The 12,713-nt window shown below is 39.0% G+C and overlaps 2 protein-coding genes across 2 annotated transcripts; both read left to right on the top strand.

Moving 5' to 3' along the window:
* Position 1: 1 nt before the first annotated feature.
* Positions 2-1,819, top strand: acyp1 (acylphosphatase 1, erythrocyte (common) type). The gene is made up of 3 exons (XM_039650947.2): positions 2-142; positions 232-330; positions 1,063-1,819. The coding sequence occupies exons 1-3, from the start codon at positions 2-4 to the stop codon at positions 1,276-1,278; spliced, it is 456 nt and encodes a 151-aa protein (XP_039506881.2). The 3' UTR covers positions 1,279-1,819.
* A 3,768-nt stretch (positions 1,820-5,587) lies between these two features.
* On the top strand, positions 5,588-12,626 carry fosaa (Fos proto-oncogene, AP-1 transcription factor subunit a). The gene is made up of 4 exons (XM_039650949.2): positions 5,588-6,719; positions 7,243-7,452; positions 7,759-7,866; positions 10,558-12,626. The coding sequence occupies exons 1-4, from the start codon at positions 6,624-6,626 to the stop codon at positions 11,206-11,208; spliced, it is 1,065 nt and encodes a 354-aa protein (XP_039506883.1). The 5' UTR covers positions 5,588-6,623; the 3' UTR covers positions 11,209-12,626.
* Positions 12,627-12,713: the final 87 nt, after the last annotated feature.

The raw sequence follows: 12,713 nt of genomic DNA, 5'->3' as shown, positions 1-12,713 counted from the left end.
GATGAAGGACGCGCGCTGTGATGATGATGGTGCGCACGCGCCGCTAGAGCGAAACTTGTGTGTTGCGGTTGAAACGATAATAAAGTCGATTTCACTGCGGATTTCAGAAACTAGAAAGCCGTTTGCTATCGTCCATCCACCGGTACGTCATACAGTGTGTTTTGAGAAAGTTGTGAATCGCATTGGTCAGATGATGTCGGAGCTGTTATAATGATGTTGTGAGTGTTTCAGGTGCTCATCATCATCATGTCCACTGAGGAAGAGCTGCTGTCCGTGGATTATGAGGTGTATGGGAGAGTGCAGGGCGTGTTCTTTAGGAAACACACACAGGTAATGAACATATCAGTGTCGGTGTGTGCTGGGGCTAGTTGTCACATCAATGAACACAGGAGAGCTGTCATCATCCACACATTCATTTAACGTTACTCACGCAGAGAAGAACCAGAGAGCAGTGTTGTAGTCGAGACCACCTCACTCGAGTCCGAGTCGACACCGAGACCAGAGAGAGTCGAGTCCGAGTCAAGACCGAGTCCATAGAGAGTCGAGTCCGAGACCAGAGACAATCGAGACCGAGACCAGTGAGGGTTGATTACCTAATTTACTTTTATTTACTTAGAGAAATCCTTTTTTTTTTTTTTTTTACTGAATTTACTTAGAGTTCAAAAAATATGATCAGTTTAGGGTAAAGAGGCCGCATAGTAGGTGGTGTTAAAAGTAATTTTATTACAATTTGTCATGCGCAGTTGCGCACTAGAAAATCACCAATCACTGGGCGTGTCAATCAATTTAAAGAAATATTTTATTAACATACATTAATAATCATGAAAAATATTTTTAATTGAACTCGAGTGGACTCGGGAACAATTCCGAGTCCAAATGGACACGAGTCCATGACAAGACCAAGACCATTAAAATATGGTCTCGAGACCGAGTCCGAGTCTTTGTTATTTTTGGACAAAAAATGTATTTTCAATGCTTCAAAACATTGTAACTAACCCACTGATGTCACATCATTATTATTGTTCTTTAATATCGCGTGTGTGTGTGTGACTGTGTGTGCAGTCAGAAGGGAAGAAGCTGGGTCTGGTGGGCTGGGTGCAGAACACCGACGCCGGGACGGTCCAGGGCCAGATCCAGGGTCCGGCTGGTAGAGTCCAGCAGATGCAGCGCTGGCTCCGCACCACCGGCAGCCCGCAGTCACGCATCGCCAAAGCGGAGTTCAGGAACGAGCGCACCGTGGATAAACTGGATTTTAAGGACTTCAAAGTTGTTCGTTAATGACAGAACAACTCAAGTAGTATTTATTTACGTTTACTATTTATTTTAGTGTTTCATTTTTTTTCTTTTTTTGTGACCTGTTGCCTGTTACTGGTATAAACATGAAGGAAAACACCTTTATTGTCATTATATACCAGCTTCTCCCAGATTCCTGTAACACTCGCAACTAATATAATAGACTCCACCCCCTGAACTCCAGTGTGTTTGTGTTTTATAATGGCGTGGCGTGTGTCATCCACACCGTTAAAGGTTTATACATCAGTTAACTATATTTCTTCATCTTCCCAGCTGTGTAAATATCTTGAATGTAACTCGACACCCTTGCCTCATTTAGCATGTGCGGTTCTTTGAAAATGCAAATGAGCCCCGCCTCCACTCACTCACTCAGAGATCCACTGGTTGACGATCACACGTTGATCTGATTGGTTACAAGGTGGTTTGTGACGTCAGAAACACCAGCGATTTCACACCGTGTGTTTGAGACTGTCTTTGGTTCACCGCAGTTTTAAGGAGGAATGCTGTCCACTTATCAACTTACACATGGTGTGTCTTAAAGCATATTAAAAACACCATATACACACATACACTATAAAAAATACTGGGTGGTTTTAACCCAATTTTGGGTCAAATATGGACAAACCTCGTGTTCAAAAAATGTAATTTAAAAATGTATATTTAATATTTGACCCGAAGTTGGGTTGGAACAACCCAGCAGTTTTCAGAGTGTAACGATTTTCACCATGTAAATGATTAAAATACCATTTATCACAATGATACCAACAAAAGATGAATAAAAAAGGAGGAGGTTGGAAGTGTTTGTCCTTCAACAAACAAACAAAACTAACTTGTGCAAATCTAATGTGCTTTTTTCTCCTAATATTTCAAAGCCAAGGCAAAGAAAACATTGTTATATTAATGTCTATAATATTTGAGGTCGGTCGAAGGTAAAACTCATTCAGGTCTCAAAAAAAAAAATGTAATTAGAGATTAGATTAGATATAAACAAGGACAAAAATAAGTATAATCAAACAATAATTTTTACTTACCTTGCCAATATTTTCACTGGACCAAAAAATAATAATAATTTAATTAAAAAAAGTAATACATTTTATATGTCAGGAAGTAATACATTTTATTAAACATCATTTTGCAAAGTAATAAAAATTGTAAAATTATAATGCTATAAATGATTTGTTTGGAGTTTAGACTCTTCAATGTTGGGCTCTTCAGAACAAGAAACATTTTTTAACATCATAGTGGACTATTTAAACAAATGTAATATCACTTTATCACTTTATTAAGCTTTTTTTCTACATTTGTGCAGTGTTGGGGGGGGGGGTTAAGGTATTTTTTGAATGTATATGAATATTTTTTATTAAAAAAAAATAATTAAAAAAAAGTTTGCCATTTCCTCATAGGTAGCTATACATCTTTTCCAAGTTTTGTTTATTTATTTCAATTTAGGTTTATGTTTAGACACTCTAAAACAATTATTATAACAATAAAAAAATTGTTTTTTTGTACTGAAGTATAATTTCTACAATTATGACACGTTATTACAGTCAACCTGAATATAGTTCAATATGTGCTTTATGTGTATATGTTGTGTGTGTTTGCATTTGTTCTCCATCGTGAATGTGTTGTGGTGTCACTCCATTTCTGTGTGTGCGTTAGCATAGTCTGCATTATAGCAGATTTATTTTTGACAAATAATGTAACAGAGAGCATCTTATGGCAGCACATTTTTCATTTCTTTGTGAGTTTCGGGAGTGTTGTGTGTGTTTACTCCATCAGGTGTGTGTTGTGGGATCACTCCTTCATTTTGTGTGTTTTCTGCATTGTAACATTTTTTATTATAATGTAACAAAAAGCAATTTTTATAGTCTCTCATTGATGTCTATGGAAAAAAAAATGTTTAATTGATTTATATAAATAAATAAAAAAAACTTAAATCTAAAATCCCCTAAACACTGAATTGAGAGTAGTGTTTTTTGTTTGTTTGTTTTCACGCTAACAAACAACCAGATATTCCAATTTATTTTTGGGGGGTTTCTAGAGCTAGCAAATGTCAACCACCACTCAAGTTTCATGCTGTGTAGATGAAGGGGGGATTTTCTTGTCATTTAGGTGTCAAAAAAAGAATAGCTTATACAAGGGTTTAATAGAGACATACAGGGATTTGTGTATTACTTTCAATTGATTCAAACTGATGCTTATAGCAGAATCATTATCAGATGCTTTAATTAGAACACTTGTTAGATGGTGATCTAGATTTTGTCTTAAAATGTATTTTTTCCTTGACTAAGTTGTGTAAACCGTATGATTCATATTCCACTTATGCAGACACCGCTGATGCATTGGTGCACATAATGAGGATTGGGTTTTGAATTTAGTAGTAAAAGGCAAAAAAAAAAAATCTCCCTCTTTCTCTCTCTCTGAAATTAAATTCAGATTTTGGCTGAAGGTGCACCATGACGTGACACTGTCCATAAAACACCCCTCTCCACCATTCTTTGCTCTTCTGCCATGTTTCACATGTACATTGACCTGCGTGTCTGGTATTCTCCCAGAAGCAAGTCTCCAAGATGAATGAATGTATTGTGAAAGAGCCAAACATTCCAGGAAATGAACGTTCCCCACCCTCGTCTCCTTCCAGAGCAGAGACCGGTTTATTTCTACAGCAGCTTTTCAAGGCCCATCCGCACACATCTCTATTAACCGAGACCGAGTCCTTCTGATGACGTACACCACTGCTGGACGGGCTGGATATACAGGCAAGCCAACATGTGTTCAGACACCTTCAACATGTATCACGGTTTTTCACTGTAGTTTTGGAAAATGGTGATAAATGTGAGCAGAACTCGAGTTCTCAGACCAGTGGATATTTGACTGGTTTTGTCCGTCCTTCTGTTAGACTGTCACACATGAATTATGTTGAATATCTGTTCAATTTAACTACACAATTAGATAATACCAGTTTAGCTCAACCAGTGACCAAGCAATGCTTCATGTTGTTCAGTGTGTGTGTAAAAAGAGCATTAGCAAATACAGAAAACACTGAATATAACATGATCAGCTCAAAGTGTCCGAATAATTTTTGGTCCCAGTTTATACAATTTACTGGTAGTCTCTGTATGAAGAATTTTTGGTTATAATATGTTTGAACTATAGTGTCCTGCACACACTAGTAAAAAAATATCAAAAATTCGATCTTGTCATTATTACCGAGTTCAGCATCTGATCTGTATTTCTAAGAGAATGTGATATTAATTTCTTAGCAGAGTTAGTAAAATGGTGGATCATGCTATTTTGTTGTATAATATAATAAATAAATAAATAAAAATTATTGGGCGGTTCTGTGGGCACGCACTCAGGCTCAGGAACAGATTCAAAAACAGGCTCTGACATGGCAGTGGCCCTCCTGGCTGGAAACGAGAGTTCAGGCATGACTTGAAGCCCAGGCTTAAAGGACAAGTTCGGTATTTTACAATTAAAGCCCTGTTTTAAGATCGTCCCTGATGAAATAGAATAGTTAAGATTGTTTTTTAGACAGATGCTCCTGTCGCGAGAATTTTTGGATTCTGTGTTAGCACCCCCCCCCCACCTCCACCTTTATAATGGTAGCATAGGTGCACTCGAACAATCATTCATAAAAACGCATAAACCTTTAGTTTACAAAGACGTGAAACTCACTGAGTGGTCTGGGGTGTTCACTGATATGCTCACACAAAAATCGCTGCAAAATATGCTTTCCAACAGGTTTTTTCGTAGTTTTTGTCCGACTTCATTTTCTTCCTGTTTTTGGTGGAAGGCCACAGTAGTAAATTGTCGAGTTCACGTGCGCGATCATTGGTAAGGATCGCGCACGTGAACTCGATAATCGACTACTGTAGCCTTCCACCAAAAACAGGAAGAAAATGGACTTGGACAAAAACTACGATAAAAACTGCTGGAAAGCATATTTGAATCAGCCAAAGTCAAAGTGATGTTGGAAAGTCAAGGGTCAAGAGCCCAACAAAAGCAAACACTGTTCACCACAATGGTGACTTCAAACAAATCCATTATTTGATTTTATAAAACGTCAACATCTAAACCTCCGATTATTCTCAATGATGACTTATTTAGATGTCTCACTTAAATGAAGTCACTTACAGGAGTCATTTCAGGGTAAAAAAAAAATCAATTCATTTATATTTTACATTTTACACCATCTCTTTGGTGGTGTGCATTTGTCTGGCGGTGTGATTTGTCCAATAGTTTGCATTATAGGGATTATACAGTTGGGCTATAAAAAACATGCATCAGTTCTACACAAATCACATAAATCACTTTAATGTCATAACTCACATTCATTACATTATGCCATTCAGTAAAGAAACTGTCTTGACAATCTCAATGTCTCTTCCAAGATCAGATATCGTCAACTGTATAGAACCTTTTCAGCTTATGTTTTGCTATCTGCGCAATATGCTCATTTGTATTAGCCTACTGACGGGCGTCTAAACACGTTTTGCAGAGAAAAGCAGAAATGCACTGCACAAAACACCAAGCAGCTGCTTCAGCCCAGACACATGCGCACATTGCTCAGCGCTGGAATCCCAACACGTAGTTATCCTTATATGGTCATTTTCCTGTTTGACAGTGTTACGTCATTACGTGACGTGTGAGCAGGTGCAGATGCTGAGACTAGCGTGGATAGAGACGCACGTTAAAATACACCTGATTATATGCGATTGCAAGACGTATAATCATCAATAAAATAATTACTACTAGAAAGTTGGTCCGATGTCTTTTTTTTTTTTACTTTAATTTTACTCCATCATTTTCACATTACTCAAGAGTTATTGTAGCTGAGTTACATAGTGTCGATTATGAGCATCAGTTTGCATGAAATAATTGCGTTTTAAAATAAGTCATGCATTATTCAAAAATACTTTATGCATATCAGGGTCCATCAGAATTTTATGAATGAATATGTGGGCACGCACCACGTCTCGTCCTCTCAGGGGTTCGCCATCGATTCAGCGCGCGCAGCTTCACTACACTAACATCTGTTCTGATCGGCATTTTACTTGGATATGGATTAAAGAATAACAATTCATATAAAACTCTCACAGAAAACTATTTTTCTTTACATGTCGTTAAGAGCAGCTCCCCAGACGCGGAATGGTACGGCCCGATTCATTCATAAAATTCAGGCGGACTATAAATAGGAGCTCGCGGAGCTGAGTGTCACTGACCAGGTTTATAAACCTGGAGAGAGCGACTGTAACATCACGAAGCGAGGGATTCGGACCAGAAGAGCTGGAATCCTGTCAATAGTTGTGTCTGTTTGTGCTGGAGAAATGTTCCTGAGCAAAGCTAATTCTGATCCGGATTCCTCGTCCTCTTCTGCCGGGGACGCGCGCGCGCACAGACAGATGGACAGCAGCAACACACAGGTATGATGCTTTCACTTTCATCCATACATCATCATAACATCCACGCCACGATCGATGCATGTAGTTCAATATCCAATACATAATACAAATGCATTATTGGAGACTTTGTTTCTTAGGCTAGGCTATTATTCTGAAGTGTTATTAAATATTTACAAATCTTAAATAGGCTAGCACACTATTGCAATGTTGGTGCTTCATTTGTTTATCACATGTTGAACGTGATGTTGTGTGGCGCATCCTTTCCAATGCAGTGAAAAGCATTGTAAAAATGCAGCTGTTCATTGAAAAAATAAATCCAGCGAGGAGAGCCCACAGCAGCTCTGCGTAAGCATTGACGTCAGAGACAATGCAAAAGTTAAATATTGATCAGGAGGCTATTTTTAGATGCTCGAGTGTATTTAAAGAAAGTGTCATAAGTGCAAACTTTAAAAAAAAAAGGCACGCATTAATTTAATAAGAGACCTGGCATAAATAAGTGTTGTGTTTAGCTAGCCTATAATATATTTCCGTCGCATCATCGCAGGGCTCGTGCGTGGATGCTGAGTCTCCGGGCTCGTTCGTTCCGACGGTCACCGCGATCTCCAGCACGCCGGACCTGCAGTGGATGGTCCAGCCCACGGTCATCACGTCAGGGTCTCCGTCTCTGGGAAGAACCGAAAGCAACGAGCCGGCAAAGAGCAAGACCGCCGGGAGCAAGGGGAAATGCGCTGGCAGAAAGAGCAAGAGCGAGCAGGTATTTCTGCGCGTGCACTGCATGTCTGGCACGCGTGCTGGTCTGTGCTGTGGCTGTGAAGCATGTGCCTGCATGGGATGGGATTGATGGGGATGCAGCTCTAGCTCTGGCGTGTTGCCTAGACTAGCAGCATCCAATTTATATTCAGGTCACAGCGAGTCTGCAACAATAGACTATTTTTAGACGCATTGCAGAGAAAGACGCTTTTGCCATTGCTTGAATAATTGGCGACAGAAGTCAAGCATTTTAACGAGGCGCGCACTGATTCTTCGAGATGACAAGTGCAATTCATCTTGCTTTGACTAGCTCTCTCCGGAGGAAGAGGAGAAGAAGAGGATCAGGAGAGAGAGGAATAAAATGGCTGCAGCGAAGTGTCGCAATAGACGGAGAGAACTCACCGACACCCTGCAGGCAGTGAGTACAACAACATAACAAAAACACGAACACTCTTCCGTCTCGGCTTACTCACCCACTACTGAAAAAAATGAACATATTTTGTCCTGCTTACAAAATGTTACATTGTAGGATGTTGCTATTCTGAATGTTCTCTGAACGTTCGAAACTTATTTTTTTTTCTTTGCCGGTGTTCTGTCGATTTTTGCTGCCTTGTCGAAAAATGCTACCGTAGCGCGAATTGATCACAGAATGCCGATTAAAGTCGTATGAAATACAATTCTAATACAATTCTAAGTTATGAGTAGCTACTGTGTACTGTAGACTAGCCTACTGTTTTTATTTTTGAAACGGTGTGAAAAGTAAAAATTATCATAAAATATTCATCTTTGACTTGTCAAAGTACACCTTTTCTTAGTAACTGAAACTTTCAGTTTTCAGCTGGCTGACCGTACAAATATTCATATGGTAGTAAGCATTTTTTAAAGGGAAATTATACATTATAACAGGAAAATGTACCTTTTGTAAAAAAAAAAAAAAAAAAAAAACTGCGAGTCTGCACATGCGCATAACCGGTAAGTAGGAAATTCGATGGGTAGCATGAATTGTCAGAACACCTGTTATTCGAACGTTACGGAAACGTTCCATTTTGCAAACATTCTGGGGGAATGTTGCTTTGGAATGTTCCGAAACAGTTAACATAGCGGCTAATAAACCTTCCATAAACCGGGCTATTTGTAGCCTATAAATAAAGTTTTGAGAACATAATTAAAGACCCTGATCAATTTGAATGAACATTCTATTAATTTTACTGGAAGATCGTTTGTTCATAAATTTGCGGGAAACTTGCCAGAACATTAAAGTTCTGAGAACGTTCTTGTCCAAGGCTCCTGAAGACATGTGATGTAGCCTACACACCAAGACCAAAATTAAAGGTTAAAGGGATAGTTCACTTTGCAATTAATTTTTGATATGTTTTAGCTTACCTCAAGGCAGAGTTTTAGTAGTCGAGACTCGGACTCGGTCTCGAGACCATATTTTAATGGTCTTGGTCTTGTCATGGACTCGTGTCCATTTGGACTCGGAATCGACTCGTACTCGAACATTTGTTTTTTTTTAGGACTCGGAATTATTCCCGAGTCCACTCGAGTTCAATTAAAAATATTTTTCATGATTATTAATGTATGTTAATAAAATATTTCTTTAAATTGATTGACACAACTGCGCATGACAAATTGTAATAAAATTACTTTTAACACCACCTACTATGTGGCCTTTTTACCCTTAACTGATCATATTTAAGTAAAGTTGTAAATTCTAAGTAAATTCAGTAAAAAAAAAAAGATTTTTCTAAGTAAATAAAAGTAAATTAGGTAATTAACCCTCACTGGTCTCGGTCTCGACTCGGACTCGACTCTCTCTGGTCTCGGTGTCGACTCGGACTGTGGTCTCGACTACAACACTGCCTCAAGGGCATCCGAGATGTAGGTGTCTTTGTTTCTGCAGTTTTTTCAATTTTGACATTTTTCGGTCAAACCGTTGTTGTCTATCACGCATCTAATGGAGGTCTATGGGGGTCCACCTCAAAGAGCAGCACAGAGAAGTCCAAATTAAACATGATTTAATGACTCGTAAACGTAAGTACACATTGATGGCCTAAGACACAAAACGAGCGGTTTGTGTGAGAAAACCAACAGTATTTATATCGTTTTTACCTCTTGTAACGTTCCGCCGGAAGTGATCGCTTGCGTGTGATGTCACTCATTGTTTACACAGAGATTTTGGAAGTTTTACCGTTCACTAAACATATTTAGATATACAGGAAATCGCAATGGAAGACGATTTCAATAAATCTAAATATGTTTAGTGAAAGGTAAAACTTCCAAAATCTCTGTAAACAATGAGTGACGTCACACGCAAGCGATCACTTCCGACGGAACGTTGGACACGGTTCAGTTCGCTTCAGTTGGACATCGGATAAGTGATTCAGAGTACTTGGACGTGGCTGTGATTACAAGAGGTAAAAACGATATAAATACTGTTCGTTTTCTCACACAAACCGCTCGTTTCGTGTCTTAGGCCATCAATGTGTACTTACATTTTGATGCGGTGACATCAAATACATTGAAAATACTGTGGAAACAAAGACACCTACATCTTGGATGCCCTTGAGGTAAGATAAAACATACCAAAAATTAATTTCAAAGTGAACAATCCCTTTAAATGTTAATAGACAAAAAATAGTCATTTTTGTACATTTTCAACTTACTTTTAGTATTCAAATTTGGTCACGGAAGCTCAAGCATAAGAACCAATGAAGTTTGTTCTTGCGTGTCTGTAAGGTCGCGCTTCTGTTGATGTTCGCTGAGCAATGTTAATACGTGAATAAAAACCTTAATTAAATCTGTTCATCATATAAAGTGATTGTGTCTTTTCTGAAGACTGGGATTAAACGTTTTGAAGCGTCAGAGTTTTGGGTGAACAGACTTTCAATCTCTCAGATTTCTTCATTTGTGTTCCAAAGATGAACGAAAGGCGCACAGGGTTGGAATGGCATGATAATTATACGAGTATTTAAGTGTTTGATGATTCTTAAATGTGTTTTTTTAAAGATCACGTTACGCCATAAAGGTTTGGAACGACATGAGGGCGAGTGAATTATCTCCTTTAAATCTGTCTGTTTGTGGAATAACCCAGTTTTGTTTTCCCCAGGAAACAGACAAGCTGGAAGAGGACAAAGCGGCCCTCCAGACTGAGATCGAGAACCTCCTGAAGGAAAAGGAGAGGCTTGAGTACGTTCTCGCCACTCATAAACCTCTCTGCCAACTGCCTGAAGAGCTGGACTGCCTGTTCCCAGAGTCTCCTCAGCCACTTCCAACTCCCGAAACGGCCAGCAAACTCCCCGAGGACAGTCCGCAAGACGCCTCCTCCCTGCAGGACTTGGAGATCCCAACAGTGCCGTCCACCGCTATTTCCGGGAACTCCAACATCTTGTTGTGCTCCAGCGCCGAGGTCAGTCTGTGTGACCTCGAACCCTCTCTGGACGTCAGGGATGAGTTCCTCTCCTCCGTCGACGAGGACCGGGTCTCGGCTCGCTCCGTCCCAGACATCGACCTGACCGGCTCGCTGGGCATCACAGACTGGGAAACCCTATACAAGTCCGTGGCCAATGACCTCGAACCTTTGAGCACCCCTGTGGTGACCTCTTCCACACCTTCTTGCAGCAACTATCTGTCTGTGTTCACCTTCGCCTGCCCCGAGCTGGACTCCCCGGCCGAGGGACTGGACGGCTGCAAAGGTGGCGTGACCAAAGCAGAATCTGGCGTCGACATCCTCAACTCTCCAACCCTTCTTGCCTTATAAATGCAAGTGTAGATGATGTAATGTCACGATATTGTTCTTAATATCTATTGGATATCGCAGTGTTATGACGTCCAGATGTGTGATGTTGGTGTGAAACCTGTGGAAGTTTGTTTCCGCCACGGAATAAAAAAAATTAAAAAGGTAATTGCGACTTTTTCTCCCGCAATCAGGGTTAGAAGGTCTGCACAACAAAACAAGCGGCCAATCATGTTCCAGAGGGGTTTCTACAAAAACTGGGCGGCACTAGTGTAAAAGTAGCCCACAATTCCAACACTTTTGCTCACTTTTACTCACAATTGCGTGTTTACAAAGCTTCGTAAACTCGCAATTGCGAGTTTTATTGCCCAAATTGCGAGATGCCAAAGAAAAAATGACCTTAAAATTCTGGCTTTATAACTTAAGTTATTAAGTGGGTTTATATCTTGCGATTCTGACTTCATATAACATGCAATTGCAAATTTATATCTTACATTTATGAGCAAATAAAGTCAGTTGCCAGTTATAAAATTAGAATTGAGAGTTATAAAGTAGTTTATATCTCACAATTCAGTAATTTTTACTATTAAATTTACTTTTTACTGGTTAATTGATCAATTCTGAGAAGAAAAGTCACCTTAAAACTGCAATTGCAGGTTTATATCTATGATTCTGACTTTACATAACCCTCAATTGTGACTTTATATCTCACAATTCTGACTTTTAAAAAAAAGTCAATTGTGAGTTATACAGTAAAAGTCAGAATTGTGAGTTTATATCTTGCCATTCAGACGTTAGTACTCACAACTGTGAGTTTGTTTCTCAGTTCTGAGAAGAAAAGTCTGAATTTTGCGAGATTGAGATTAAAAAGTCGCAATTACTTTTTTTTTAATGCTGTTGCGGAAACACGCTCCCGTTGAAGCCAGCCGTTCCATGTACATGTGAGGGTCGGGGTATTACTTGCTTCCAGATACATTTGATGTAGCCCAAATACAAGAGCATGGACAATTATCTTATTCGAGCAGATATGAACTGTGAATGTTCTGGTTTGAAAAGCATGCACAAGATATCATGAATATATATATATATAAATATATATAAGATATATAGTATATATGTATCAGTTCCTTATTTGTTTGATCTGGTGCTAAGTTCTGTGGAATTGACTGCAGTTTTGTGTTTGTTTTCTATGGCAATAGATTATCGACTCGTGTTGTGCTTTATGATCAGAGTTATCACATACCTCAGTGTCATCATTCGACTGGGTTTTCACATCGTTCTTCAATGTTTAGAGTTTTCCATGAAAACATCCAGTGCTATATCGATGGAGATGTATTTTATGATAATTTATTTTTCTACATTTTAAATTTGACTTGTTTGTCAAATGAAAAGAACAGAAAGAGCATTGATTGCTGATTAAATATTCACGATATACAATCATGCACTGGTGTTCTTGTGTCCTTTGTTTCTAAATAAATTACTGATGGAAAGTAGTAAGTACAGCTTAATATTTGACATGTGAAGAGTTC

The sequence above is a fragment of the Pimephales promelas genome, chromosome 15, assembly GCF_988280905.1.
Source record: "Pimephales promelas chromosome 15, fPimPro1.hap1.1, whole genome shotgun sequence".
NCBI classification, from domain to species: domain Eukaryota; kingdom Metazoa; phylum Chordata; class Actinopteri; order Cypriniformes; family Leuciscidae; genus Pimephales; species Pimephales promelas.
The sequence above is the reverse complement of the archived record's forward strand: the minus strand, read 5'-3'. Positions and strand labels throughout refer to the sequence as shown.

Bases quoted from the DNA above. Each gene is read 5' to 3' on its own strand.
- acyp1 (XM_039650947.2), top strand. From the start codon at position 2: ATGAAGGACGCGCGCTGTGATGATGATGGTGCGCACGCGCCGCTAGAG. The intron at 143-231 runs GTACGTCATACA...TGAGTGTTTCAG, and splicing joins TTGCTATCGTCCATCCACCG to GTGCTCATCATCATCATGTC. The intron at 331-1,062 runs GTAATGAACATA...CTGTGTGTGCAG, and splicing joins TCTTTAGGAAACACACACAG to TCAGAAGGGAAGAAGCTGGG.
- fosaa (XM_039650949.2), top strand. From the start codon at position 6,624: ATGTTCCTGAGCAAAGCTAATTCTGATCCGGATTCCTCGTCCTCTTCT. The intron at 6,720-7,242 runs GTATGATGCTTT...GCATCATCGCAG, and splicing joins TGGACAGCAGCAACACACAG to GGCTCGTGCGTGGATGCTGA. The intron at 7,867-10,557 runs GTGAGTACAACA...TGTTTTCCCCAG, and splicing joins TCACCGACACCCTGCAGGCA to GAAACAGACAAGCTGGAAGA.